Here is a 26,128-nt window from a genome sequence, read left to right as displayed (position 1 = left end):
GGTGAAAATGCATACATGTGTGCGTGAGTGTGTGTGTGTTTGTTACAGAATTTGCCAGGCAGGCAGCCAGCGGCATGCCAGTGCGAGGTGGTGTATCCAGCCCAGACACTGGTTGTTTATACTGTTCTGTTTATTACTGGCACGGTGCTACTCAATTATCATCTGATTTATGAATTGGCAAGGTTGGGATATGTGCCCAAATGAAGGGTTGTTTAGTGCCAACGTAGATGCACTGCATATGAGCGTGTGTGTGTGTGTTTGTATATGTGTGTATGTATGTGAAGCATTCAGCTGCGTGCTGGTCAGTGTGTCTGTGTATGTAGATTGACAGTGTGCGCCCAGTGTCTCTGTTGGTGGATTTCCAACTGCGTGGAAGAAGCCACGAGTGTGAAAACTAAAAACTAAATGTGAAAAGTCCGAATATTTTACACACATTGGCTCCATCAGGTGTGTTAACGCTAGCTATGGTTCTGAATGGTTGAGAGTGAATCTGGAAAGGCTGTGAGCTCTGGGTCCAGCGCAGTTTCCTGCCTCATTCATTACCCGTTTTACAGACTCTGCACTCTGGCATGGAAACCATGTGCTGAGTCAAACACTGTGGGAACACATGAGCGCGGAGGATAATGGGGATACAGCAGCTCCTGCAGAGTTTCTATCCTCTCTGTTTCCATGCATGTGTGTGTGTGTGTGTGCATCACGTCGCCATATCTGTGTGTTCATGTGTGTGCCTTCCCTATGCAGCTGTCACCAGAGTGTCAGTCTGGGCCTTTTTTTCCAGGATCAGTCACTTCTCCCCCCCATCTGCACGTCCATCTTATCAGGGCTGCTGTCTCATTAGTGTCAAACAGTCACTCATATCGGTCCGACCCTTCCCCTCTGGTCAACTTGCACAGGTCGGAGGTCAAATGCAGGTTATCAGAGGTGAAAACACACCAGTTTTACACTGCTGCTATAAACACACATAGTGTAATATCCTGATGCACAGTATGCGTTTGTGTGACTGCAGGAGAGATAAGTAAACGCAGTTACTGTACTCTTGATCTGATATAACCCACTAGGCCTAAAAATATGTGCGTCCGTACACATGTGGCGTATGACAGCATGGGCGGATGAGTTTCTGTGCTCTGATTGGACTTCTGTTTCCGAGTGTGTGAGATGTGTCCGGGCAGAGGATGAATGTCTTTTTAATCAGCCTGTTTCTGTTGGAACCGGCTCAGATGGCCCGTTAACCACCGTGCGGACGGAGCGAGAGGAGAGCAGATGAGGAAATAGACACTTTCTCATCCAGTTGGCAACGCAGCAAAGAGTGTCGAAGACGAATGTAGTCAGCAGGTCATTGTAATAAATATCTTCCAGCACGGAGGAGAATCACTCGGCTGTTTCATGGCTTAGATCTCGTGGTGATCCTCTGCAAGTCATCAGTAATAACATTAGGCGTTTTTTTTTTTTTCACTGTTATGTGTGTAGGTGTAATTCTTGGCTAATCTAACTAAGGGATCAGTGACACTGAACAGGCTTCGCATTTGCATCAGCAGTTCACACTAATGCCAGTAGTTGGATTTGCTGAATAGAGCTCTGAAAGCCATGGGTACTTATCTGCAGGAGCACTTTCTGTGAACTAAAATGGAAAAAGGTATAAAAAAAAAAATTCTGTGAAGTAGCACGTGTGACCAAAGTAGTTCTAACATTGAGATTAGGCAAAAAAAAAAAAATATCATTATCATTTTTTTATATAAATTAATTGGCATAGAGCAAGTCCATGTCCCATCCATTAACATGGAATAGTCTGGATTTAGGACCCATACTGAAGCCAGCCACCAGGGGGCGATTGAGCCACTTTGGTTTCACTTTTGCGGAGCAGTCATGCGGCCCATTACACACAGGCTGTGTTCTCCTATATTGTGAGGCTGTTACAGTCCTATACGTTTTCAGAGATGTGACGGCTGAAGGAAAAATACAGTCTCACCGTATCACAGCTACAGACGCGGTAAGCACTGTGGTATGTAAGGGAGGGCTTCAGGAAAAGGGAGTGAGTGTGTGTGTATGTACCTATGCATAGATATGTGTGTGTGCGGACCTGTGTGTTTAAAGTGAGACTGGGGAGAATGATCTGAAGAATCTATGGCTGTTTACTGACAAATATCTGTACATTCACAAACAATGTATTCCTACGATCACAATCAAACACCAAAACGCACAAAACCTCCACAGTCTGTGTATATAATATCTCAGCATGAAAATATTTGTAAATGGTTGATGTCTGTCCCATGTGTCCATCGAATTCCAATGGTCATTTAGTAAATGTCAACTTCCTGTTTTGTCGTGTGTATTTGCACCAGCACCAACATATTTTCTCATATTTGAACACAGAGAAACAAGCTATTTCTTCCTTTTTTAACCTCATTTCTCTGTCAACACACACTTGCATGCACGCAGGCACACACACACACACACACACACACACACACACACACACACACACACACACACACACACACACACACACACACACTCAAGCACTATACACAAGTGAACTGTTATTTGTATTGCGATAAGACCAGACGTGCCTTGCACCATAAAGCATTTATCAGTAATAAACAAACATGTTCTGTTTGGATCTCTCAACACTGCATCCAGACAAGTGCCTCAGATAAAACCTCAGACTCCAAGTGTTGACCCGACTGCCTCACGCTACACTTTCATATTTCCTCTGTGTCGTCTCCCTCCTCGCTCTCCTTTCCCTTTTGCACTACACGGAGAAAACATATTTCATTCAGATCATATCAGCCTCTTCTTCCATCGCAGTTCGGCCCCAGTGAGTCCCTGTCTGCTTCAAATCAGAGGATTTTGCTCCACTTTGCTGTTTATTAAAAGAGAAGAAGAGGAGACATACGAATTAAGAGTTATGAAGCGGGAGATAAAAATCTGGAGTTTGTTTTTTCTTAAAAGGTTATTACTGCTCTTAACCTTTATTTACCCAGAAAAGTCAACAGAGAGAACATGCCCTTTTCCAGCAACACCCTGCTTAGTATTCACAGTTTCCCACATTCAGATCCGAGAGCAGCCCAGTGAGACCGCAGCTTCCTGCTGTCGGCCCCTCGGCAGCTCCACTGGAGCCATTTGGTTGCTGCTGGTGCCTTGGCTCAAGGGCACGTCGGCAGTAGTCCTTGAGGGAGGTCAGACAATTATTCCCTCATTTTATTTAGTCAATTCTGTCCAAGTGAGATGTGAGTTAAATGAGAAAAAGAAGAAAATAATGGTGAACGGATAATGGAAAAAGGAATAAAAGTAAGAAAGTTAGTGAGTGAGGTAGAGAACTGAAAAAAATGATAGAAATATGTATAAAGATATGGAAGGTAAAAAAAATAAAATAACAGAGCTGTGCTTTCACAGCCAGAAATAAAGCGGAGCTGCTTTTGTTGGAAGGCAGAAGTGTGCAGTGCTCCAGGTGGAAGAAGGGAGAGGAAATGTGAAAAATTACTTAAAATTACTGAACTCATGCACACTGCTCTCTATCTCTCACTTCATCTTTCAAAGAAATGTCACTGCAATAAAATAAAATGTTCCCCCCATGAATTCAGTAATGAACAAATCACAGCTCCGCTTCATTTTTCACTCACACGCAGCCCGGCCCGGCCGTGCCTCCCTTCACACTCCATGTGCCCTCATTTGCCTGCAGACTGGTCAAAACACCTTATTTCATCTCGCACGGCTGGGTTGATGGGGGTGAATCAAAAGGGACCAGCGCGTCTGCAGGTTTATACACCTGTGCCAGTAGCGGCTGTGTGTGATAGCCGATATGCCCTCATGGCAAGTTTGTTCTCCACGGACATGCATCTGAGCTTGTGAAAACACACACACAGACATCAAAGATCACAGTATAAGCAAATTCCTCTCCTCCTCCGTCTCCTCCTCCTCTTCCTCACTGTGTAAATGTGTGTGCAAATGAACACGTGTGTACATTGTGTGTGCACACGTGTGTACATATGCTTCATTCATTCATAACAGGTTTCAATGATAATCTTTATTTACGCAGTACTTTTTTTAAAAAAGCCTCGTAAAAATGATAAAAACTCATAAAATCAACAGCCGAGTCATTACAAAAAGAAATAAAGACACAAGCCAGAGACGTGAAACGACACGGTGAATAAACTGAGTGTGTAGTTTTATGTAGGAGGGAGTAATATGGGATATATAAATATTGATATAAATGTGGAGCACTCCCCTCCTGCTCTGTCTTCTCTTATTATCACAAAAAAACACCCTCAAAGGTTTTTTGAAAGGTGCTGTTGTGTGTGTGGCAACCTGAGTGTGTTTCAAATTTATTCATCGTCGTGTTAGGTTTACTTCACAGTGATTGCACACCAGCATCTTTCAACTGACCCCCCCACACACACACACACCATTCTAAGGGCTGTGACAGCAAATATTTGCCCACATGGGGGGGCAGCTTGTCGGTTCTGCCCAGAGTAAACACACCAGTGTGGATATGGAATAATAATGTGGCGCGTTTTAGCAGCTGCTCGGTCACAGGCTGTTTACAGTGTTGGAGGGTTCTCTTAAGCGCTAATTTGTCACTGTCAGCTTTCTCACACTTTTGGTGCATTTAAAAAAAAAAAAAAAAATGGCGTGAAGTCCAAAGTGGGAGATGTGTTTTGATTCTATTTCGAGAGTGTTTGTGAGAGGATATAGATTGTGTGTTAGTGCAGCTGTGTGTGTGTGTGTGTGTGTGTGTGTGTGTGTGTGTCTGTGTGTGTGTGTGTGTGTGTGTGTGTGTGTGTGTGTGTGTGTGTGTGTGTCTCTTGCTGCGTGGGTTTTGTGGATTCATACAGCCTGAATTGAGCATATTTGTGTTTGTGTTCAGGCATATTTCTGGGTATATTAATACATGTTTTTTGTGTTCGCGTGTTCCGTATATTGCGAAATCTCTTTACACACTCATGTTATGGGGAGTTAATGGAAATCAATGAATTTTATGGTTAAGACATAAGTTTAGTGTTTAGCCAGTGGCTGGAGGGATTATATTTTCAGACGGTCCCTTGAGGAAATGTTCTCAAATCTGGTACAAACATTAACTTGGACTCAAATATAAATTGATTTGATTTTGTTGATTGAAGGTCAAAGGTTACGGTGACCTCATATTCTTGTGGACATGATGTTTTAGGATTAAATTCTAGGTCAAAGGTCAATGTCCCTTGTCTTTTTTGCCTTGTGAACTTACTGTCTTAAGAACACCTCGACAGAATCCTTTCAAATTTGGCACAAATATTCCCAAAGACTCGCGGATTAACTGATTCGATTTGAGTGGTCAAAGATAAAAGATCCAGGCCCCTTAACCTCACAAGTCATGTTTAATTACTCAAGTCTGCCTTCAGGGAATTTCCTCAGATTTTGACCAGTTGTCACTTGGACTCAAAGATTAACTGATGAGATCTCTACAGTCAAAAGTCACAGATACTGTACCTCATATGAGTCTGGGAATTGTTTTTATATTAAGTGAAACTGCACCGGTTGACGGAGGCATACAACCACAGTGTGGTAATTCTACTTAGGTGTAGGTGTAAAGTAACGAATGTAAGTCAGTGTAATGTCTGAAATTATGTAGACATGAGTGTGTGTGTGTGTGTGAGGGTGTGTGTGTGGGTGTGCATATGTACCATAGTTCTCTCGTTAAGTATGTTTAGTAAATGACAAGGAGTCGGTTTTAGTGTGGAGGTAAATACACATTCATCCTGGCTGGTTGATACATGGTTTTGCTCTGTAATCAGCACCTCAATGCACATTGCTGATGGCAGATTTATTATCTTGCGTGTGTCTAAGGACTTGTACTATTTTATGTTGGGGGTTTTTAAACACAAGCCGATGTGTGTGTGTGTGTGTGTGTGTGTGTGTGTGTGTGTGTGTGTGTGTGTGTGTGTGTGTGTGTGTGTGTGTGTGTGTGTGTGTGTGTGTTCAGAACACGCCAGTGGATGTACAGAATTAGAAACATGGATATTGGTTTCCTGCATGTGTGTTCCTGTCCCCTTATTTGTCCACTTACTTCTTGCACATATTTAATTATGCATGTGTGTTTGTGTGCGTGCTTGTGCCTGCATCTCCTGTCTACGTGTGTTTGTGTGTTTTGTCGTTGAAAGATTTACACAGCAGTGTCTCACATCAGTCATCAGTCAAGTCTCGTCTTGTCCTTGTCTGCCGTGTTACTGAGACTAGACACATGCGCAGCCTCTGTGTGCGCTGCCTCACACCGTCATCTATCTGTATGATGCAATAAGGAGGCCTTGTTTTAACTCTAAAAAAAAAAACAGTATAATGAAACTAAATTATATAAACGTTATTTACTGTATGAAGTTCATATGAACGTCAACAATACAATATTTATTGTTTTTTTTAATATAATTTCAAGTAAAATGGGGCCATTGTATATTGTGTGTAACTTGTGTGCCTACATACAGATACACAACATCATCAAACTGTGTGAGCACGATCCTCTTCATCCCTTTTTTCTCTATCTGAAGGCAAATCAAGTCTCCTAACATCCAGAAGCAGATGGTTCCCGGTGAGACGAGGAAAGATCCCTTGACTGATGGACATCTGCACTCTTTATCGCAGGTTTGAATATACGTGTGTGTGTGTGTGTCCTTGTCTTTTCATTTAGCTCTCCCTCACCTCCTCATCGCCCGGAGTGTTCCAATTGGCTTTTATTAATTTCCCCTGCCGCTCTTTTCTCTGATTTCCTTCTTATCTCCTCTTAGAACCATTACTTAGAAAATATTATCTTTTAACCTCCACGCTCTGTTTTTTGTTCATGTCTTCTACCCTGTAACTCTGCTCTTTGGAGCAGACAGACCCCTGTTCCAGTCTTTCCTGCCTCATGCACCCCCCCACCCTCCCCAGTGCATCTGAGAGGCAGCTCTAAGTGGAAGAGACAGACATTTAGTCCGGCAGAAATCAGCTCCAAACGCCAGCCAGGAGCAACGGCATAATGGCTCAGATGGGAATAGTAAAGGACTGGATTTAGTCCGTCAGGAGAGAGAATCCTAAAGTGCCTATTTTGGTATAATTTGAAAAGTTGTAAACCTGCTTAGGTGTCAACAAGAGTGTCAGCTGTTTGCTCAATAGTGTTTGTGGGTGGGTACTTGTGTACTTCACTGCAAAGGTATGCTCGGGTGTTAATATGCAGAGTGCAGCCATGCCAGGTGGTTCCCAGCGGACCGATGAAGTAGAGCACACCTCGGCTGTATAACTCTCTGGCAAATGGAGCCATGAGCCCTTCTCTCAAATCTGTTTTTGGTGGAGCTATTTTGTTATTTCTGTGTGTGCTGGCAGGCAACTTCCAACATCCTATTTCCTCTTCTAAACCGTGTCTGAGTAGCACACATTAATATCGCTGCAACCTGGAAAGAGGCGCGAGGCGAGTGCCAGAAAAAGAAGGAAAGTGGTACAGGGACAAGTGCAAGGCAGTTGTGGGATTGATTTCTGGGAGATAGATGACGTCCACGAAAAAGAGCAAAATGGAAAGTTTCAGTGGTGGTTGGATTCCTTTTTTTTCTGTACGTTTGTATTCCAGGTATTATAAAATCTTGGCCAGGAAAAATACTAGTGTGAGAGAAGAGGCAGGAAATCAAGATCAAGTTCAAGTATATTGTCGTTCGCCAATTTGAGAGCCTGACTCATAGTGGATCTTTGAAAATGACGCTGACATCATTATTTAGAATTGAAAAAAAATCGGAAACCCTTATTTATAAATAGTCTAATACAACACACAACAGCAATTTATTTCAAATGATTTGGAGAAAGCTCACTATCTGTGATTTAAAGACATTCTCGATATTGTCTTTTCATTCGCTCTCTTCCCCCCCCCCCCCCCCCCCCCCCGCTGGCTCTCGGCCTCCGCTTATCTCTGGGTCCATCAGGAACACAGCACGCTCCGAGGGTAAACACAAACAAACAGGGCCTTTCCTCCTCGCTCCGCTCCGCCCCTCCATCCAGGAGAGTTTATGTGGGATGGAGAGATAAGATCTCTCCGCTCCATCGTCTCCATCGCGCCACGCTGCACTTCACAAACACAGAGAAAACACACATCGGAAATGTTCACTTCAAGCCTTCAAACAGGCCCTTTATATCCCTTTTATCTGTAATGGAGAGGCATCAGCGGCACTCACTACTTTGTTTGGAGACACATATGTATGATTGCCGAAACTCTTATATTTTTATATGGGGACAGTCAAAGAAGATTTGGGAAAGTGTAAAACCTCTGGTCCTGCACAAATACTTACATTTTTTTTTAAATTCTTAAATAGGAACATAGAGGTTGAAGCTACACACACAACTCTTTTGACAGAGACAGATGTGTGCATGTGTCTGCCTGGATCAGGCTGTGTGGGTGAGTGGTTTGAGTGCGCCGGTATGTGCAGAGCTGAGGATCATAGGTGCACAGCTGCTGGAAATGTGCATTCTCTCACTCTCTGCTCGTTTATTTTAGTGATTATAATCCCTCCATCAAACCAAAAAGGGCCAGACTCCATAATGATCCTTCCCAGGGGCATAAGGTGATGATTGGTGCTGCAGAGGCAATTATCTTTCCATTTCTCCTCAGTCCCTATATCTCCCTATATCTCTTGTTCCCTTTTTTCCATTCTTTATTTTCAGCCAACAATGTTCTCTTGTTACTAATAAAACTCAAAACACAGATATGCACTGACACACAGAGAGAGGCATATACAGTTTATATATATATATATATACTGTACATGTCCACACGCACACACACGCACACAGGCAGACACAGCTTTCTGGTTAGGTTAGGCTTGGGGGTCCAGCAGTCACAGTCCCATCTCAGTGGGGTGCTTGTGTGTGTGTGTGTGTGTGTGTGTGTGTGTGTGTGTGTGTGTGTGTGTGTGTGTGTGTGTGTGTGTGTGTGTGTGCACAAGTGTATGTGTGCGTGCATGCGTGGGTGTCTGTCTACTGGGCGGGGTCAGACCAGTACTTGTTGCTTCTGGTGCATCGGATTACTGCCCGTCTGTCACGTCCAATTACAACTTTGGACTGCTGACGCACACAGCCTCCCTCTGTGTATGTGTGTGCAGGTGTTTGTTGCTCACCTCCAGCTGTGTCGTGCTGACGTGACGAGCCACAAGTATCCGCTTGTGATTTGCCCGGCCCTTTTTTTTTAAAATCTCATCCATTGCTCCTATTTTAGTCAGTATCACAGAATTAGTCATTTAATCAGCCCCTTTTGGTAATTAACAGATAATAAATGTATTTTTGTATTCATTTATTTAATGTTTCACATTGAATATAGAGATAGACATCCGCAGAAATATCTAGATTCCATTTTTTTCCATTTCAATCGCCCCAACATTGAACATGTGCTGAAACCTATTTTCTCTTCTTTGATTTTTATTACATACAGTTTATAAGCCATTCATGTGCATCTTGCTTGTTCCTGGCCCTGTCTCGTAGAATTATTTTCACATTAAATTAATTTCACTCGTCCCTCTGGAAGGTAGCTCCAAACGTGGCCTTAAAAGTGTTTACATGACATTTCTGGAAACTATTGTGGTGTTTTTGGCTACTGCGGATTCAGTTACCGAGTGTCTGATTGGTTCAAGCACAGTTTGCACAATCCAAACATGAGTCTGAGTGTTCAGCAACGAGGATTCAACCCCGAGTTCAACTAAACTGCTGTTTGAAAAAGAGTCTCGTTGTCCGTGTGACTCCGAGGCTTCTGTGCTGCTCCCAGAAACGTGTGAACGTGTGAAACGGAAGGCGAGTCAACTCTTAGAGAAAAAGTCAAAAGAGAGATTTTGAGAGGGAATTGCGGGGGCGGGGGTCTTATTGTTCCTGTCCAGTGTTTTCGTTCACAGTTCCTTCACTCAATGTGGAGAAGGATCCATTTCCCCCACTCACCATAGGTGTCAGAGAGGCCACACACAAACTGCACAAACTCTCCATCTCTTCTTCACTTATCACTCTCTTCTGTCTTGGCAGCGGCTTCTTCTAAGAAGAGTCTTGTTCTTCTCTCACTGCAGCTTTTGACTTCCCTGACTCTCTGTTTTACATGGATTGGATTCCTTTTACCAAAGGGACCATGAACTACACTGTTTCCCACATTATCTTTCACCAGTACAGTTTTGTTCCAATGCAAAAACATTTGATTACGAACATGCGCTCAAACAAAAAACATTCTCTCCCTGGTTTTTGTTACTTTGCTTCCGACCCTCCTCCTTGTCGTCCTCCTCTGAAAAAACTTCCACCCCCCCCCCCCCCCCCCCCCTCCCCAGCTTCCTCTTTTGGCTTCCCAGGATGCCATGCGGGAGACAGCGGAGCGGATCAGGGAGCTGGAGGTGGCACTGAGGGAGAGCATGAACACATCTGCACATAGGGAGGCTCTCTGGGCGCAGGAGGAGGCAGCTCGGGTTCAGGCCCAGAGAGAGGTTGACCCGACGTTACACACACGGATGGGGCTTTGCAGATGCAGCACACACATGCACACACACTCTGACACATGGATAGTTGCATGCATCTTCACATACCTGGCCTGGAGTGCAGATATCTGGTCACCAACGTACCAGTGAGAAAATGTTAGGCACCAAATTGCACCCCCATGTGGCCAAGAGTGTAACTGCATGCAGAGTGTGGTTCATGAGTGATTCTTAATCACTTTCTTAGCAGCCTTTTAAACAGCTAAAACATTTTGCCCAAATATATAGTTTTCTTCTCCTTCCTTGCATCCGTAATTCAGTTTTACTTCTGCAAACATGTTTTTCCTCTGGCGTTGATTTGCTCAGTCGCCACTGAAATTTAAAACTCAAAGAAATCCTCACCCCCTTTCATTTCACGTCTCTAATTAAGTTTGGTGTTGCAGGCTTGCAAATGTTAACACATGTTTGACTTATTGTGAGTTTGTGTGCATGTAATTAGAATTCATTAACAAAGCTTTAGACTTAGGGCTTGTAGTCTTGATGGAGCACAGGCTGCCTTTTCTGCTCTGCATGTGCTGCTATCTGTCTGTCTTTCTGATTGCCAGCTGGCTGGCCTACGTCTTTAAGTGAGTCCAAGAAGGTTTATGTGTGTGCTTTTGTGTGTGTGTGTGTGTGTGAGCGTAGGTGTGTCTGTGGTGGGAAAGAGAAACAGGGCGAAGGAGTGTGTTTCCTCTCGGTGTGAGTGTGCATTTGAATGAGAATGACCTTGCATTACTTATGCGTGCCACAAGTAACATGAGAGCATCTCGCGGTTAAAACAAGAACTAACTTTTTCAGGAAAAATGGTGGCTGTATTGCTTCAAACGAACATAATGTTCCTACACTCAATCACCGCCACAGACACATTAAAACCCAAAAGCTGATAGAGGAGAACGTAGACGATGAAGAGAGGATATTGGTGGAGAGAGTAGGAAAACAAAAAAAAGGTCAAACTTAGTTGAAAGAAATCAGTGAGTGGCTACGCTAACTGTGTCTTATTTCCTCCTCTTATTCACAATTTCTGCCCTTTGCTCGCTTGGTTGGATACTGCGTTCATCAAACAATATTCTAATCCACCGAGCAGTCCAAAGAAGAGTTTATTTATGTTTGTCAGACTTTTTTTGCGTGCACAGAAGTGGATGATTCAGCTTTGACCCGAGTTCACCCATGTGTAGCCAATCAGGGAAATCCTCTCTTAACTTGTGACACATTAACACTCATTGACCCCGAGAAGTAATCGTCAGGTTACTTTCATTTCAAATCCGTCCAGACGCTAGACATGCGGGGAGAACGCACTGAGCCGGCACGCAGTCACGCTGGCGACCGAACATGACGCATCGAGCGGGAATAGAGTTACACTGGTGCTGTCGACACGAGGACGGACGCCGCTCAGCCGCTGGTGCTCGCTGGTAGGTGCTGTCAACGCGGCGACCTTTATGAGCCGACGTTACATCACCACATGAGGAGGCAGCGGGTCGACTTGCCATTGACGTGCAGTTTCACAGTCGCCAGTCAACTGCCGTTCTTGCCTTTGGAGAAAAAGAGTATGTGGGGGGGGTCTTGGGGGTGGGGGGGTAGAGAGAGGGGGACAGAAAGAGAGTAGGACAGCTTCTTCTGAAACATCACCTGACCCTGGCACCGTTTCAGAGCGCCCTGCCAGACTCGCATTCTCTCCCCCCCTCCCCCCCGCCGCTCACCCCTCACCACCCCTCTTGCCCCAGAGTAATCAGTCTCATGATGTGTAATGCGCTGAAAGTCTTCCATCAGCCTGACTTGCTGAAATGGAGCATGGGTAATGCCCTGGGTCACTTTTCTTCACACCCCCGGCTCTCTAAGTCTCCTCAGTCCGCCTCCGTCGCTCTCTGTTTCTTGACCTGCATCTGGCACGACTCCCGCTCTCCATCCATTGTCCTGAGCCTCATTCTTTCTCATCTGCCTTAAGTTGTTTCACCCAATTATCTCCTCACTCCGTCTCCCTTTCTTTTTCTCCTCTGTTCCTGTCTCGCTCCCTCTCTCCCCCCATGTGGCGTTTGAACTAGGCCTTTGAACCAGCAACACAGACGCAAATGGACAAGAGGGATTTGATTTTCCCTTACCTCTGAGCCCCCAATCAGCTTAGCAACTAAAGGGGCTTTGGGCCAGTCTTAGCGAGCCTTAGACTGGCTGGGGGGGCTTTGCCTTGAAGTTGAGCTAAATTAGCACGCACAGGCTCTCCGTTAAGCTGATTAGGTCCCTAATTTCACTAAAATGCATTGTATTCCTTATTAATGATGTGATTGTGAAGTGAGGGCTAACCTGGGTGGTGGACCTATGAGGGGGCAGTTCACGCATATGGATTGATAGACGTGTGTGTGTGTGTGTGTGTGTGTGTGTGTGTGTGTGTGTGTGTGTGTGTGTGTGTGTGTGTGTGTGTGTGTGTGTGTGTGTGTGTGTGTGTGACCCTTGGCTTTCAAGATGAAAAGATTTGGATTGTGTCCAGGCTGAAACGGGACATCAAACCAAAAACGTGGTGTGATTTTGGATGACAGCTGTCATCATGTCTCAATGATATTTGGTACATTACATTTTATTTGAAGCAAAAAGCCTTGTTTGCCATTTCTAGGAGATTATGACTGAAAGTTGTCACTTTCCCACCATTTCGCATTTCTTTACTCTCCCCCTTTGCTTTGCTTTCCGCCCCTTCCTTCTCTTACTCCATATGTGATATTCATAAACAGTCGGGGAGAACATTATCTGACATCTGTGAAACACACCTAGAAAACCGGCGGAGACGGAGAGTGTCCTGAAAATGTGTGAACGATTTGGCCCCTTCATAAAAGAGGCACATTCCTTTTTTCATGTGTTACCCCATGGAGTGTTTTCCCCTAATACTTATTTTCTCTCATTTTATTCTTTGCTTCTCCTTTACTTTCATTCCCTTTGTTTGTTTGAGATCTAGTACTTCCGAATTTATTGTTTCGCCGTCTAACATCGCAGATCTGTTGATCAAAGATCACTTTCTTTATTCTATCTATACAACCACATTGTCTTGATCTTTCATTTACATAATCTGAACAGTCCTGCCTGGTGCTGGATCCTGTTGTGAAGTGCTTGTTGTTAGACAATTAGACACTTCCTGCCCTTGGATAATGACGCCCTGAGGTCACATCCTGTCTATCAGACGCTCAGGTTGGACACGCAGACCTCCATGGCTGGAGGGCATGTGTGTGTTTAGAGGGAGGACATGTCGTTGAGGGGTCAAGCATTATTCTCACCTGCTCCAAAGTAGAAGAGAGAGGTAGAATAAGTGGAGAAAGGTGGACCCTTGTTTCCCACCACGGGGGTCAGTGGACATATCATTCATCTAACGTAGTCTTAACCGCTCATTTTTGTCTATCAGCCTTTCCTTTTAATCTTTAGGCAGTCATCTCAGCACATTATAACATTCCAGAACACACACATTCTGAAATACACACATGTACACACAAGTGTGTTCCCTGATGACCTGTGCTTTTCCCCTGTGTGTGTGAGAGACTGGGCATCCAAAAGTGTAAAATGGATCTTGCATTACGAATTTTATGGTAGATTCGTATGATACAATCAACACGTCTCACATATGGGAACAGAGCCATGTGTATGAGTATCCACGTATGTTTTCAATCAGTTTAAAATGATATATTCCCCTCTACAGCTGGAGGAGCTGATGGGCGCTTTGGAGAAGACGCGACAAGAGCTGGACGCCACCAAAATGCGTCTGTCCTCTACGCAGCAGTCCCTGCACGAAAGAGATGGACACGTCAGCAGTCTGCACCAGGAGAGACGCAAACAGCTAGAGGAAATTCTGGAGATGAAGTTAGTGTCTCACTCATTTACCTACCTACTTACCTAGCTACCTAGCTACCTGCCTGCCTACATACCGACCTACCTACCTACCTACCCACTTACCTACCTACCTACCCACCCACCTATCTACCTACCTACCTACCTACCCACCTACCTACCTACCTACCTACCTACCTACCTACCTACCTACCTACCTACCTACCTACCTGCCTACCTACCTGTATACCTGTCTATCTACCTACCCACCCACCCACCTACCTATCTACCTACCTACCTACCTACCTACCTACCTACCTTACTACCTGCCTACCTACCTGTATACCTGTCTATCTACCTACCTACCTACCTACCTACCTTACTACCTGCCTACCTACCTGTATACCTGTCTATCTACCTACCCACCCACCCACCTACCTACCTACCTACCTGCCTACCTACCTTACTACCTGCCTACCTACCTGTATACCTATCTACCTACCTACCTACCTTTCAGGCCACAATTGTTCGTGCTAGTGGCTGCATACCCAGCACACAAAAGTATATTAACATTGGCATGATTCATTCCATGTTTTATCAGGAGTATTTTCATTTCCTCCCGAACAGCAGGTTTGATGCTGTGTCCGGCAGAAACCTGTGTCTGATGCCGCATTAGGCACATTTAACCACTCACTTGTTCACATGTGCATCTGTGCATGTATGTTATATAGACATCAGTGCAGAGGTGTGTTTTGAGGCAGGATCAGCTGTTGTCTATAGCTGCCTTGTGAACAGTTACATTTATTGAGGACAGGTGGTGCTGCCTTAGACAGGAGGCCATAAAAATATGTGTTCGGCTCGTGTGGACGTCTTTGTGTGTGTGTGACAGAGCGAGAGAGGAGATGGAAACCCCCCAAAAAAAGAGAAGCGCAGGACAGGCTGCGTTTCCATGTGTGAGTGTGTGTCAGTGGGTATATGTGAATGTGTGAGTGGAGCAGCTACATGTGCGTTTGCTTTGAGCGCTCTGATTGAAGGAGCATGAAGCCACATATCTGGTTGTCATGTGCCGCAGAGAAAAGCCTTTAATGTCAGCCACTCAGTACAGTACAAAAGGGAAGGCTGGTACACATCTATTGAAAACACAACTTCATTACGCCTCACAAGCCCCTCTGATCACACTAAATGTAAAAGAATGTGTGTGTGTATAGTTTACTGGAGACCAAATAAGACAGTGCCCTTCCTTATGTAGCCACACACACATATACACACACTTATATATATATTTGTGATCCAAACCATCTTCCTGTCTGTTCCAATTTCCACCATCCAAACATGAGCGGGGATGTTTAGCAGAGGAAATGTATTACATATGTTACAGACACAATCTGTGCTTCTAGGTATGCACGTGAAATTAGGAAAACGCTCACGGACCTGACATGTGAATGGTAATGATGACATCGTTTCGCACTATAAGCATAAATCATTATTATATTACCATTAGAAAGAAAGTTGATGTGATGGTTGGTTGACGTGGGCAGCAATAAAGCAGATGGCATTCTTTTTGCTTTTGTGTTCGGGGACTTTGACTGAATACCAGTCTGCGCTGGTAAGAGCTAATGGAAGGGGCACAGGGGGCATGATTGTGTGTGTGTGTGTGTGTGGTCTTTGTGCATTGGACTGTGTGTGTAGAAAGAGGTCGAAGGCTGAGGTTTGGGGTCACTGGTGATGAGGATTAAAGGACTGTTGAATTGCGAGGGGCGAAGCTTCGTGAGACTGACTTGCATCTGAACAAGCCGCAAAGAAACGCACGCACAACGCACGCACAACCTCAGTGGAACTCGCATATAATCACTCACTTACACAAACTTTGGCTCTCGCCTTTAAAAGGGGGCCATATTCCCACAGCACAGCTCCAGTCCAAGTTGGTACAGGGAAAACTAAACAGGAAAGATAGGGCAGAGAAACAGAGGTAACAAGAGAGTAGGGTGGTTAGAGTGAAGGCAAGAAGAAGGGGGAAAAAACACGACAAGGAGAGAGAGAATGAGAGGGAGGTGAGGATGGAGTGGAGGGGCTATACAAACTGAAGTATTTCAAATCTTAGAAATCATGAGAGAAGTTTGATAGCATGCCAAGTCTCTCCTACTCGCCGCTGTAATGTGGCATTTGTCAAGAAGACCAGCTGAAGCAAACCATGTGAGGCACGTTCCCCAGTGAACTGGAGAGCTCTCTGTGCATGTTTCCAATGTGTGTGTGAATGCGTGTGTGCGGCTGGAGGGAGAGAGGGAGGGAGAGAGCAGACTGTTGGCTTTTCAACACTGTTAATGAAATAGACAAGAGGGGAAAAAATCATTTTCAATATCCTCTCTTTGCATGCTGGGTTTCCCTCACTCGCATTGTTTGTGTGTGTGTGAGTGTGAGAAAGAGAGAGAGAGAGAGTGAGAGAGATTTTCATATTTGCATTTTTCATATATATATAGCTGAATGCTTGATGTGTAAGGAGTGGTCCAGGTTCTGCTCTGTCACCCCACACCAGATTGAGTTTCCCCCATACTGTACAGTATACACACACTCACTCACACTCACACACTCACAGACACAGATGGCCTCCAGAGGAGCTAGTCATTAAATGAGTTAGGGTCACTGGGTGTAGGTGCACAATAGAGAAATTATGTGTTTGGACATTTTGAATAGCTAGTCATTGAGATGTTTCCATAGTCGGAATGGGATAATACTACATGCCACAACATCACAGTGGCTTACTGAACCTGATCCTCCTGTAGACACTGGGAATGTAGCTGATATTATCTCTGTTTACATTTTAGTGATGGAAACTGATTTTGCAGCAAAGAAAAGGTAGCGGCAGGTTTTGAGTGGGCACATAAAGGGAGGCGGAGTTGACAAAGTGGAAACTTTTGTAATGACATTTTGAGAGATGGAGGGGGAAATTATGCACACTGCAAGACAAGTCGAAGAGGGAAAAGAGCGAGGCTGCAGCAGAGAGTCAGGGAGGAAATAGTAAATGATGGGAAAAGAGGATGACAGAGTGCGAGAGTGATCGATGGAGGGGGGTTGATGGATGAAGAAAGGGAGGGAGGGAGGGATGATGGAGGGAGTGGTGGAGACCCTCGATTTTTTTGCGTTATCCTACTAAAGTACAGACAAACAAAAACACACAGATGAAAACCTAACGTTCTTGGCAAAGGTAAAGGCACAAAGGGGCGATGGAAATAAAAATGACGATATCACTGTAGATGCCTGCTTTTGCTTAATGTTCTTTTGTCTTGTTGGACAAATATACCTCACAAATAATGAAAACTTCATCGCTCAGTGTAACATAAACACAGGTGCTCTTCCCTTCCTTACCAGCGCTTGTTTGCTCATCACTTGTTCATAGAAACACACCTCATGCAGTTCTTCAGCAAAACTTACTTCTCACTCATTACTTCTCACTCATTATTATCACGTTATTCAATCAAATCCACCAAAAAGAGACAAAGGAGATATTCTACATGATGGAAATGTAATAAGCACCAACCTGTAACAACTGAAGTTCACCGCTGTCCGTGAAGTGTGTCCATGTCTCCGTTTGTTGGCTGGTTACAGTAACCCATGGCATAATGAAGCTTAGAGCAGTAGCGACGTTATGACTTTCAAATCCCCAACGTAGACATCCTGTCTGCACGGCGCCATCGCCATGGTAACTCTGACTAAACACACAGAGAGGCCAGCTGTTCTGGCAAGGTCATGTCCCCGCTCGCTGATCTCTTCGAGGGGCCTGGACCCACGCACACACCCTCACAAATTCACTCACTAATGTATTCGCGCTCACACACACACTTATCTCGCATATTTAGGCATTGATATCTTCAACCAAACAGCGCCACGTTTCCTTGGTTTTGAGATGACATCCACACACGGCATAATCTCTCATATGCGAGAACTTACACGCGTACGCACATTCGCACAACCACGCGCACACACACACGTATGGTGTTACAGTGCCATTGTTGTGATTGGTAATGACATCGAGGGCCGGTGCAGTGTGTGTGAATGGGATTCTCTGTATTGCAGTGATGAGGAGGGGCTGACCACACATCACCTTCCTCTCTCTCCAAGCAGGTTTGTGTGCGTGTCGCCTCGTGGGAACTTGGAGCCATTCATCATGTCTGTCTGTGCTCCTGTGCCCTCTGACACGCGTGTTTACCTTCGACATGTGTGTCGGCTTTTGGGCCTGTAGGTGTGTTATTATGTCAGGGCCTAGGCATGCTCCACCCTCCTCCTCCTCCTCCTCCTTTGAGATTTTGTCAATAAAGGGCTTCATCAAATGGAAATCCCTGCGTCTAAGTTCTCGTTCAGTACAGTATGGTAATGACAGACTTGTACCTGGGTCCCACGAGCTTCAAGGGTGGAGAGAACAGTCCAAAGATGCATGCACATGTGGGATGTTTGCTTTGCGTACAGTCAGCTTTTGAATTTAATGGTGCACTATTCAGCTAATGCAGCTGGAGGTTAAGCGCCTTAAACTTGAATTCCATATTTCCCAGACCATCTTATTCTCTTGGCCTGCATTCTGTCTTGAAGTCTTGAACTCGCTTTTCACAGGTTTTGGCTCGTCTAGCATCAATTATGTTTATATATATATTTTTTTTTTATCACCACTTATTAATATTTTTGGCACCAATGAATGCATAGTATTATTTTGGCAAGCAAAGGCCCACCCAGTGAATATGAATTTTTAAGTTTTACATCTTGTACTGTATGTAAACCCTGACTTAAGCACACAGATGTACACACACTGTGTTTGCCTACAGTACGATAACTCGATGGGCTGCTGACATATTGGAATGCAGTTGGAGTTGGTTGGTTAAGTGACATTGTCTCCTAAAGTCAACGAATGAGTGAGTGGTCGGCTCGAGCTGTCTCGTGAAGTTGACGCCGCACTGAAAGATGCGTTGACGCTCCGAAGACGTCGGTGGAACGGGGAGCACGGTGCGAGTTTGCGTGTGTTTAGTTAAACTGACAGAGAGTGAAGAGTCTTTCCACGGACAGAAAGAACTTTTTGTCCTGATCTGAAGACTGACACTGCGAAGTTGGGAGCCGAAATGACACACAGAAACAAAATGAATGCAGTGATTGACAACCAGAGAAGAGGACAGGGAGTCCACGTCAAGGAGTCAGTGCATGTGGAAACTGCTCTCACCTTCGCATTGAGTCTCAGTTTGTCCCCCACGGAATAAAATCATTCTTTGTCCCTTTTTACGTTTACTTCATCACTCTGTTAACACTGCCCTCCTTGACTTCCTCTGGGTATTAAATGGTCTCCCCCCCCCCCTCTCTTTTTTGTCTGCATTTCTCCCTTTGTCTTGTTCTATCTCTGGACGGGTGGAAGAGGGCCTGGAATTTATCACACATACCTAATAATTACTATCACAGGAAATGGTCCTGAGGAAGTAGGTTCACTAGGCCTGCTAATTAGTGTTAGTCGCAAACACACACACACTCACACACACACACACACACACACACACACACACACACACACACACACACACACACACACACACATGCATGCATGCACCTATATGAAGCTAATTAGTGTTATTTGGCTGGTATAGAAGTCTTGGGTCCAATCTGATTGGCCCTAGGGAGACTAACACCCCCAAGTTTACCGGCTTGTTTAAATCTCGAGACTAATTGATTGGAAGTCCTGTGTGTGTGTGTGTGTATGTGTGTGTGTGTGTGTGTGTGGGGGGGGGGGGGGGGGGGGGGGGGGGGCGCACATTTAAGTGTGTGCATGAGTGGGCAATTGATTAGGTGGGCCCTGCAGCCATAAAGAGACAGCCAGGACACAGCACCCAGTGACGGCCTCCTTAACGGCAGTCCTGCCCTCAGGGTCACCAAAGGAATGAGGGGGTCAAGAGAGTAGGTATTGTTGGTGCAGATAGACACGGTCATCAAAGCAAATCTAAATTAGATTCTAGATATATATGCACAGACAGATACTCACTTTTGCCCGATGTACAGGTGGATATTTGCGGAGATGGAGGAAGGGGTTAATCGAAAGTGCTCAGACGGCGTGCAGCAGTGAGAGTTGTAGGGAGAAGGAGGGATGGGTTATTTGAAATGCAGCTGCATGTAATATGTTGTTGCATGCGCCGCGTTGTAAAACAGCCTTTAAAACAGTGGCTTAGTGAAATGCCCGCATGGTTTACCATTATGGGCACATGAAATGCTGCTGTACCCACACAAGTGAGTCAGTGGGGCTTACTGGCATATATTCGCACACTGTAAACACCTCCCAGCCTCTGTGGTTGGCACACACACCTGAACTGTGGCTCCTGTTTTTCCACTTCTGTGGCTTCTCTGGCCACATCTGCCTGTCCTTATCTGGGTGTATGTATGTCTCTGTCTTTTCCTCTCTGTGTCTGTGTCCTTCCCTCCGCACAATGTACAAACACATCAGAAACTAGACTCAGCAGAGCTCATACCACCCCCAAGGCCCAACAGTCCCCTTCTGTCACCACATTTAAATCCGCCAGATCCAGATTTTTTATTTGGATCTGCACCATATTTCACGCACTCATTAAATTCGGTCCCCATGCCTGATGAACAATTTCTTGTTCTCACAATGTTCAAGAACGGGATAAAAAAACTGATGCATACCAAACTTTTATTGGCTGTTTCTTGGCCCGTGTCCTATCCTCACAATCTTTGCAGGAGTTTTTGTGAAAAACCTGCTGACAAACACACTAACAAACATCATAAAAACCATAATCTCATTGGCTGAGGTTGGTGAGAACTTTCGCTGCAGTTTTACTTCTACCCATTCTCAACTAGTTTTCATCAATCATAGCGACATATTGTTGCATAAAGACTTAAGTGAGGGCTCAGCCTCTCTGACTCTCTTGCTTTGACTGGAGTTTTATTGGTCCTGCACATCTCTCAGTCTTACTGAGATGGTTCCCAGGAGGTTTTAATAGAGAACAATAGTAGAACGGGCCACTTCCCAAATGGGCTGCTCCAACAATGCACACCAGTCAGAATCCATCACAGCAGCCCCTAGCACTTCTGGAATTGTGTGCGTGCGTGTGTGTGTGTGTGTGTGTGTGTGTGTGTGTGTGTGTGTGTGTGTGTGTGTGTGTGTGTGTGTGTGTGTGTGTGTGTGTGTGTGTGTGTCTGATCTGGTTAATTCAGGGATGTAGACCCAAACTGTAATTATCATTATGTACTTCTCGGCAGTGGCAGGAAACAGCCCAAGCAAGTTTGGATGAGCGTGTGTATCCTCACTGATGTGCTCTGAATGTGTTTGTGTGAAAAGAACAACATGTGCATACATGAATATGTGTGTCTCTGTGTGTGGATGTGCATATATTTGTGCGTGCGTGCATGTGCGTGCACATAGGAACGATGATGTGAAGCGCATGAGAGCTATTTGCAGTGAAAGATAAGCAGATTGTGCCAGTGGCTATGTGATGATTTTTCCTGCTCTTGTTTTGGCCCTGCTCTTGTTCATTTGGTCTCTGCTAAATGGAGACATATTGGAAACATGACTGTTCTCCTGGGGCCGGTGGGTATTCAGAGTTTAGTGCTGGAAAGGAGAGTTGGGATACGAGGAAATTTAAGGAAAAGGGATGGAAAGAGAATATGGAGAAAAGAAAAAGAAAATGAGAAAAGAAAAGAAAGAAGGGCTCAGAGGAGTTAGGAACACCACTTGGAATTCCAATCTCATAAAAGCAAACACTACATGTGTCATATTTGTTTTTGGACAGAAATTACCATCCACAAGCATCGCAGACATTGTTAACTTTCACAACTCCGTAATAAAAGTTGTGTCTCATTTTTACAAGATCAAAGTTGATGTCCAAGAAAAAGCAAAGCAAACCCCTCGGAGGAGAAAAGGAAAGAGGGAAAAAAAACACACAAAACTTAAAACCCAAAGTTTATATAGAGCGAGCGTCACATCTATTCATAATGGCAACCGCAGTTTAATCTGTGCAGTCCTTCATCTTTAAAGCAAGCATCAGTAAGACAGAGGAGGCCTTCATGTGGGCGGACAGACTGCGCAGAGACAGGACTGGTCACCACTAAACAAACAAAACAGGAATCCTGCAGTGGTAAGAATGGCTAGAGGGAGTGTGAACAAAGACAATGGCACGGTTTTCAGGCAGTGGATGAAACACAGAATCTAGACAGTGTGTGTCTGCCTGATTGAAAATGTGGGCATTCATCACTCTCCTGATATGAGGAATATGCATGTTTATGTCTGGAGGTATTTCAGCCAGGATCAGAGAACTCTGTAACCACGTTGATGTGTCAAGGGTGAAGACGACTTCCTGACATTACTGTAATGGATACCTCAGTTCTTTAATATGTGTACATTTATACATTCATTATGGAGTGTTACATGCTTGATGAAAGAATGAGGTTGAAATTCCTCTTTACGGAGGTTGGGGTGTGTTTATTTTGATTTCTATCTGTGTTTATACTGAACCTGTACAACCTGTTGATGCATTTTGAATTTAAAATAAACATAATTTTATTAGTTATTACATTAAAGTGGAATGCACAAACATTCAAACTGACTTGACTTCATAACAACTTGACATACTAATGTTTCAAATACTTGCTCAGCAGAATTTACAAACTGATGCACTGTGTCCAAAACTGTGACTGTGAAAAGAGATAAATGTTATTTTCCACTGCTTTTCACTGTACTTCATTGACAGTGTGTTTGTCCTCAGTACAAATGAACAACATTGGGCCTTATATTTCTTTTTTTGGCTCTTTCAACCTTTTATTCATTCAACAATATTAATATAAAAAGGAAAAAAACTAGACCGACTATGATTTGAGCTTTTCAATACATCGAGTGAAAACTCAGCAAAAGCAGCCTTCTAAGTGGTGAAAGGGTTAATTCTGACTAACACTGACTAAACAGGTGCTCTAACCCCTAACCCATCATAAAAATAAAGGCCTCATGCAGGAAATAATTTAGTGTGACGTCATGAATGATATTAAAAAGTACATGTGTTTTTTTACTCTCTCTCTCTCTCTCTCTCTCTCTCTCTCTCTCTCTCTCTCTCTCTCTCTCTCTCTCTCTCTCTCTCACACCCACACACAAATACACACCGACAGACATATCTAACATGTCTCTGGTCCATTCTAGCCATGGGTCCACGAGTTCAGCATTTACTGAAATCAAATGTGTGTGTTTGGCCTCTGGTTACACACTCGATTGAATTAGAGAAATGGTGTGCATGTGCACATGCACTTACTTACTCACACACAGCCTCACAGGGACACAGATCTCTATTAAGTTAAAAAAGAGAGTTGAGTGTCTTCTTCCATCGCGAGGGCTTTTATGTGATAAGATCAGCTCGGGGTGATCTCCTATGCAGAATTCCTGAGCACATCAAACAACAGTAAACCACATCACAGCAGCAGGAAGAGCTCGGCTCCATTAGCCAGCCCATAAAGAACATGTGTGTGTGTAACAGGAGAGCTACGCGAGCCACTACAAAAGGTTTACACACATAGGACAAACATAGAGAGGTATGCAGTCCGCTGACATACTCACAAATTGATGAGCGTTTGAGTGCAAGTGCACAAACGTATGCGCGCACGAACGCCACTGTTTATTTGTAGTGCGAGGCAACAACGCTCAAAGTTCCTGTCGTATATGCTCAGGCACATTTCCACAGAAATACACATGCACTCGCACACATATGCACATCGTTGTGGCTCTAGCAATAACATCTCAGCACATTCTGCATTTCATTCATTCTAACTGGGTCTTAAGCCTAAAATAATGGTTTTGGTTAAACTAAAAGTGTCCGGCATGCAGGCTGGGCTGTGATACTGTCCTGGTATCTCAGTGACTTGACAGAAAAAACAAGAACTGAGAAATCTGTTTGCAGGCCAGATGGCAGTCATTAGCTTCATTAGTACACAACTGGCTCAGACATGCCCCCCATCACACAAGTACACACACCCCAACACCCTCGATACAACATCTCCATCCTGTCCTCCTTCACCTTTTTTGCCGAAAGACAAGTCTCCCTTATGAGGTGTTTAGTGACGAAAGGCTAAAGAGACACCGGGAGAGAGCAGGAGAGAGAGCAAGAGACAAAGAGAAAGAGAGGGAGAGAGTTGTTTTTAAGGGGGGCGAGAGGGAAAAAGAGGTCAGCCCAGATTGAGTTTACCCATTTTTCTTCGATTGATTTGAAACAGATCTCAGACTGCGACTCTTGTCCAAGCCACAGGCAGTGAGATATCACCCTCTGCTCAGGCTCCAGAGGATCTGATTCAAACTGGATGTCCATCAGTCACTGTGACTAGCCAACAACAGGATGTCTTAATCATCGACTGTGCAGAAGTGAGCTGGGAACAAAACTGAGAGGAAAAAAAAATCCACGTTTAAAACTGCATCACACGACAGTACAGTCAGGAAATCATGTATGGTCATATTGTGGATAGAGACAAATTTGTCCCATTGACAGAGTGAAATGAAGATACAGGGCCCACCCGGCTCTCTGCTAAACCATCCCAATGTGTATTAATCCAGAGGATTACGCTGCCTGCTAGCATTACACGCATTCCCGTGCCAGTCAGCGATGGTCTGCCCACTGAGTTTAACATTTCATGCTGAAGATGACACACGCACAAACAGCATTATTGCCGCTGATGCCACACAGGTTGCCAGCACGCAGTGACCGCACAATTGTTGCTGAGACCGATATGTGAGAGTGTGTCTGTGTGTGTGTGTGTGTGTGTGTTGTGGATGGAGGCTAATGGTAGCAGAGACTGGTTGATGGCGAGGGGGAAACAGAGGGTGTTCAGAGAGGAGTTATGCACTATGGCAGGCCCTAATTGCTTGCGGCTCCTGTTGTGTGTTTAGCTTTGTTTGAGCATGTCCAATATAACCAGTCACAAGGGAGCCTCTGCCAGAGCAAACACACACACACACACACAAACACTGTGCTGAACCCCAGAGAGGGCTTTTATGGTGTTGAAGACTTCAGTAACATGACACCTAGGGCAAACACTGAGTAATAAAGCAATCGCGGCACATTGTTTAGATCCTCCTCCAGGCATGGTTTGTTTATCAGACGCAGAGTGTCTCAGTTTCCTGACATCAGCGTCCCGACATGTCACATTTGGGGGTTTGGCGCACGATAAACATATGTGCATGCACACAGAAACATTGGCACAAACAATTCACATGCGGGATAAACACTGAATCCATTCATGCACTCTTGCACAGAAGCACAGGCCCACATGTATCTGCACGCATGCCACACTGCAGACATCTTGACATGTCAGTCACAGCGTGTTTCGTGCCAGTGTTTCCCCAAACCTCTAAGCCGTTTCCTGGTATGTCTGACTGCATGACTGCAGATAAAAGCGCAATAAACATCTCCCTCCTGCTTGCTAACTCATACTTCTCACGTGCTCCTCACCTCCTTTTAAAGTTGATGTTGTGTGACACAGGGAGATTTTCATGTCAAAATGTTTGTGCGTGTGTCTGTGGCATTCCCCCGGCTGAGTCTTTTTTGGGATCTTCTGGAGCTCCGAGGTGGTCTCCAGCCCGTCATCTGCACAAAAAAAATGAAGAGCTCTGTCTTTCATGCACACCATGCCATCACAGCGTAGCTATAAAACAAACCCGGGGTTGTAAATGATGCACACCTGCATTCTCTCTGTTGTATCTAACAGTGGCAGGAGACCTAACAACTCTCAGACATACACCATGGCCACGATTTACAACACACTCACACACACCTAAACAAATGTTCTCATGCATGCATACAACGCGGTGGCCGGAGTAAGTCCAGGACTGTGTCATTACACTCTAATCAGATTCATTG

The 26,128-nt window shown here is 44.7% G+C and overlaps 1 protein-coding gene across 4 annotated transcripts in view; it reads left to right on the top strand.

Moving 5' to 3' along the window:
* LOC117764694 (ERC protein 2-like) overlaps positions 1–26,128 on the top strand; it is a 149,905-nt gene that overhangs the window by 63,930 nt on the left and 59,847 nt on the right. For all 4 annotated transcript variants that reach the window (XM_034590676.1, XM_034590673.1, XM_034590675.1 and 1 more), the window contains 3 exons: positions 6,516–6,609; positions 10,284–10,436; positions 14,134–14,294. In XM_034590676.1, the coding sequence (XP_034446567.1) occupies positions 6,516–6,609; positions 10,284–10,436; positions 14,134–14,294 (408 nt within the window). The remainder of the gene's footprint in view (positions 1–6,515; positions 6,610–10,283; positions 10,437–14,133; positions 14,295–26,128) is intronic.

Source organism: Hippoglossus hippoglossus, chromosome 7, assembly GCF_009819705.1.
Source record: "Hippoglossus hippoglossus isolate fHipHip1 chromosome 7, fHipHip1.pri, whole genome shotgun sequence".
In the NCBI taxonomy this organism is placed as follows: domain Eukaryota; kingdom Metazoa; phylum Chordata; class Actinopteri; order Pleuronectiformes; family Pleuronectidae; genus Hippoglossus; species Hippoglossus hippoglossus.
This window is presented reverse-complemented; position numbering and strand designations above follow the sequence as displayed.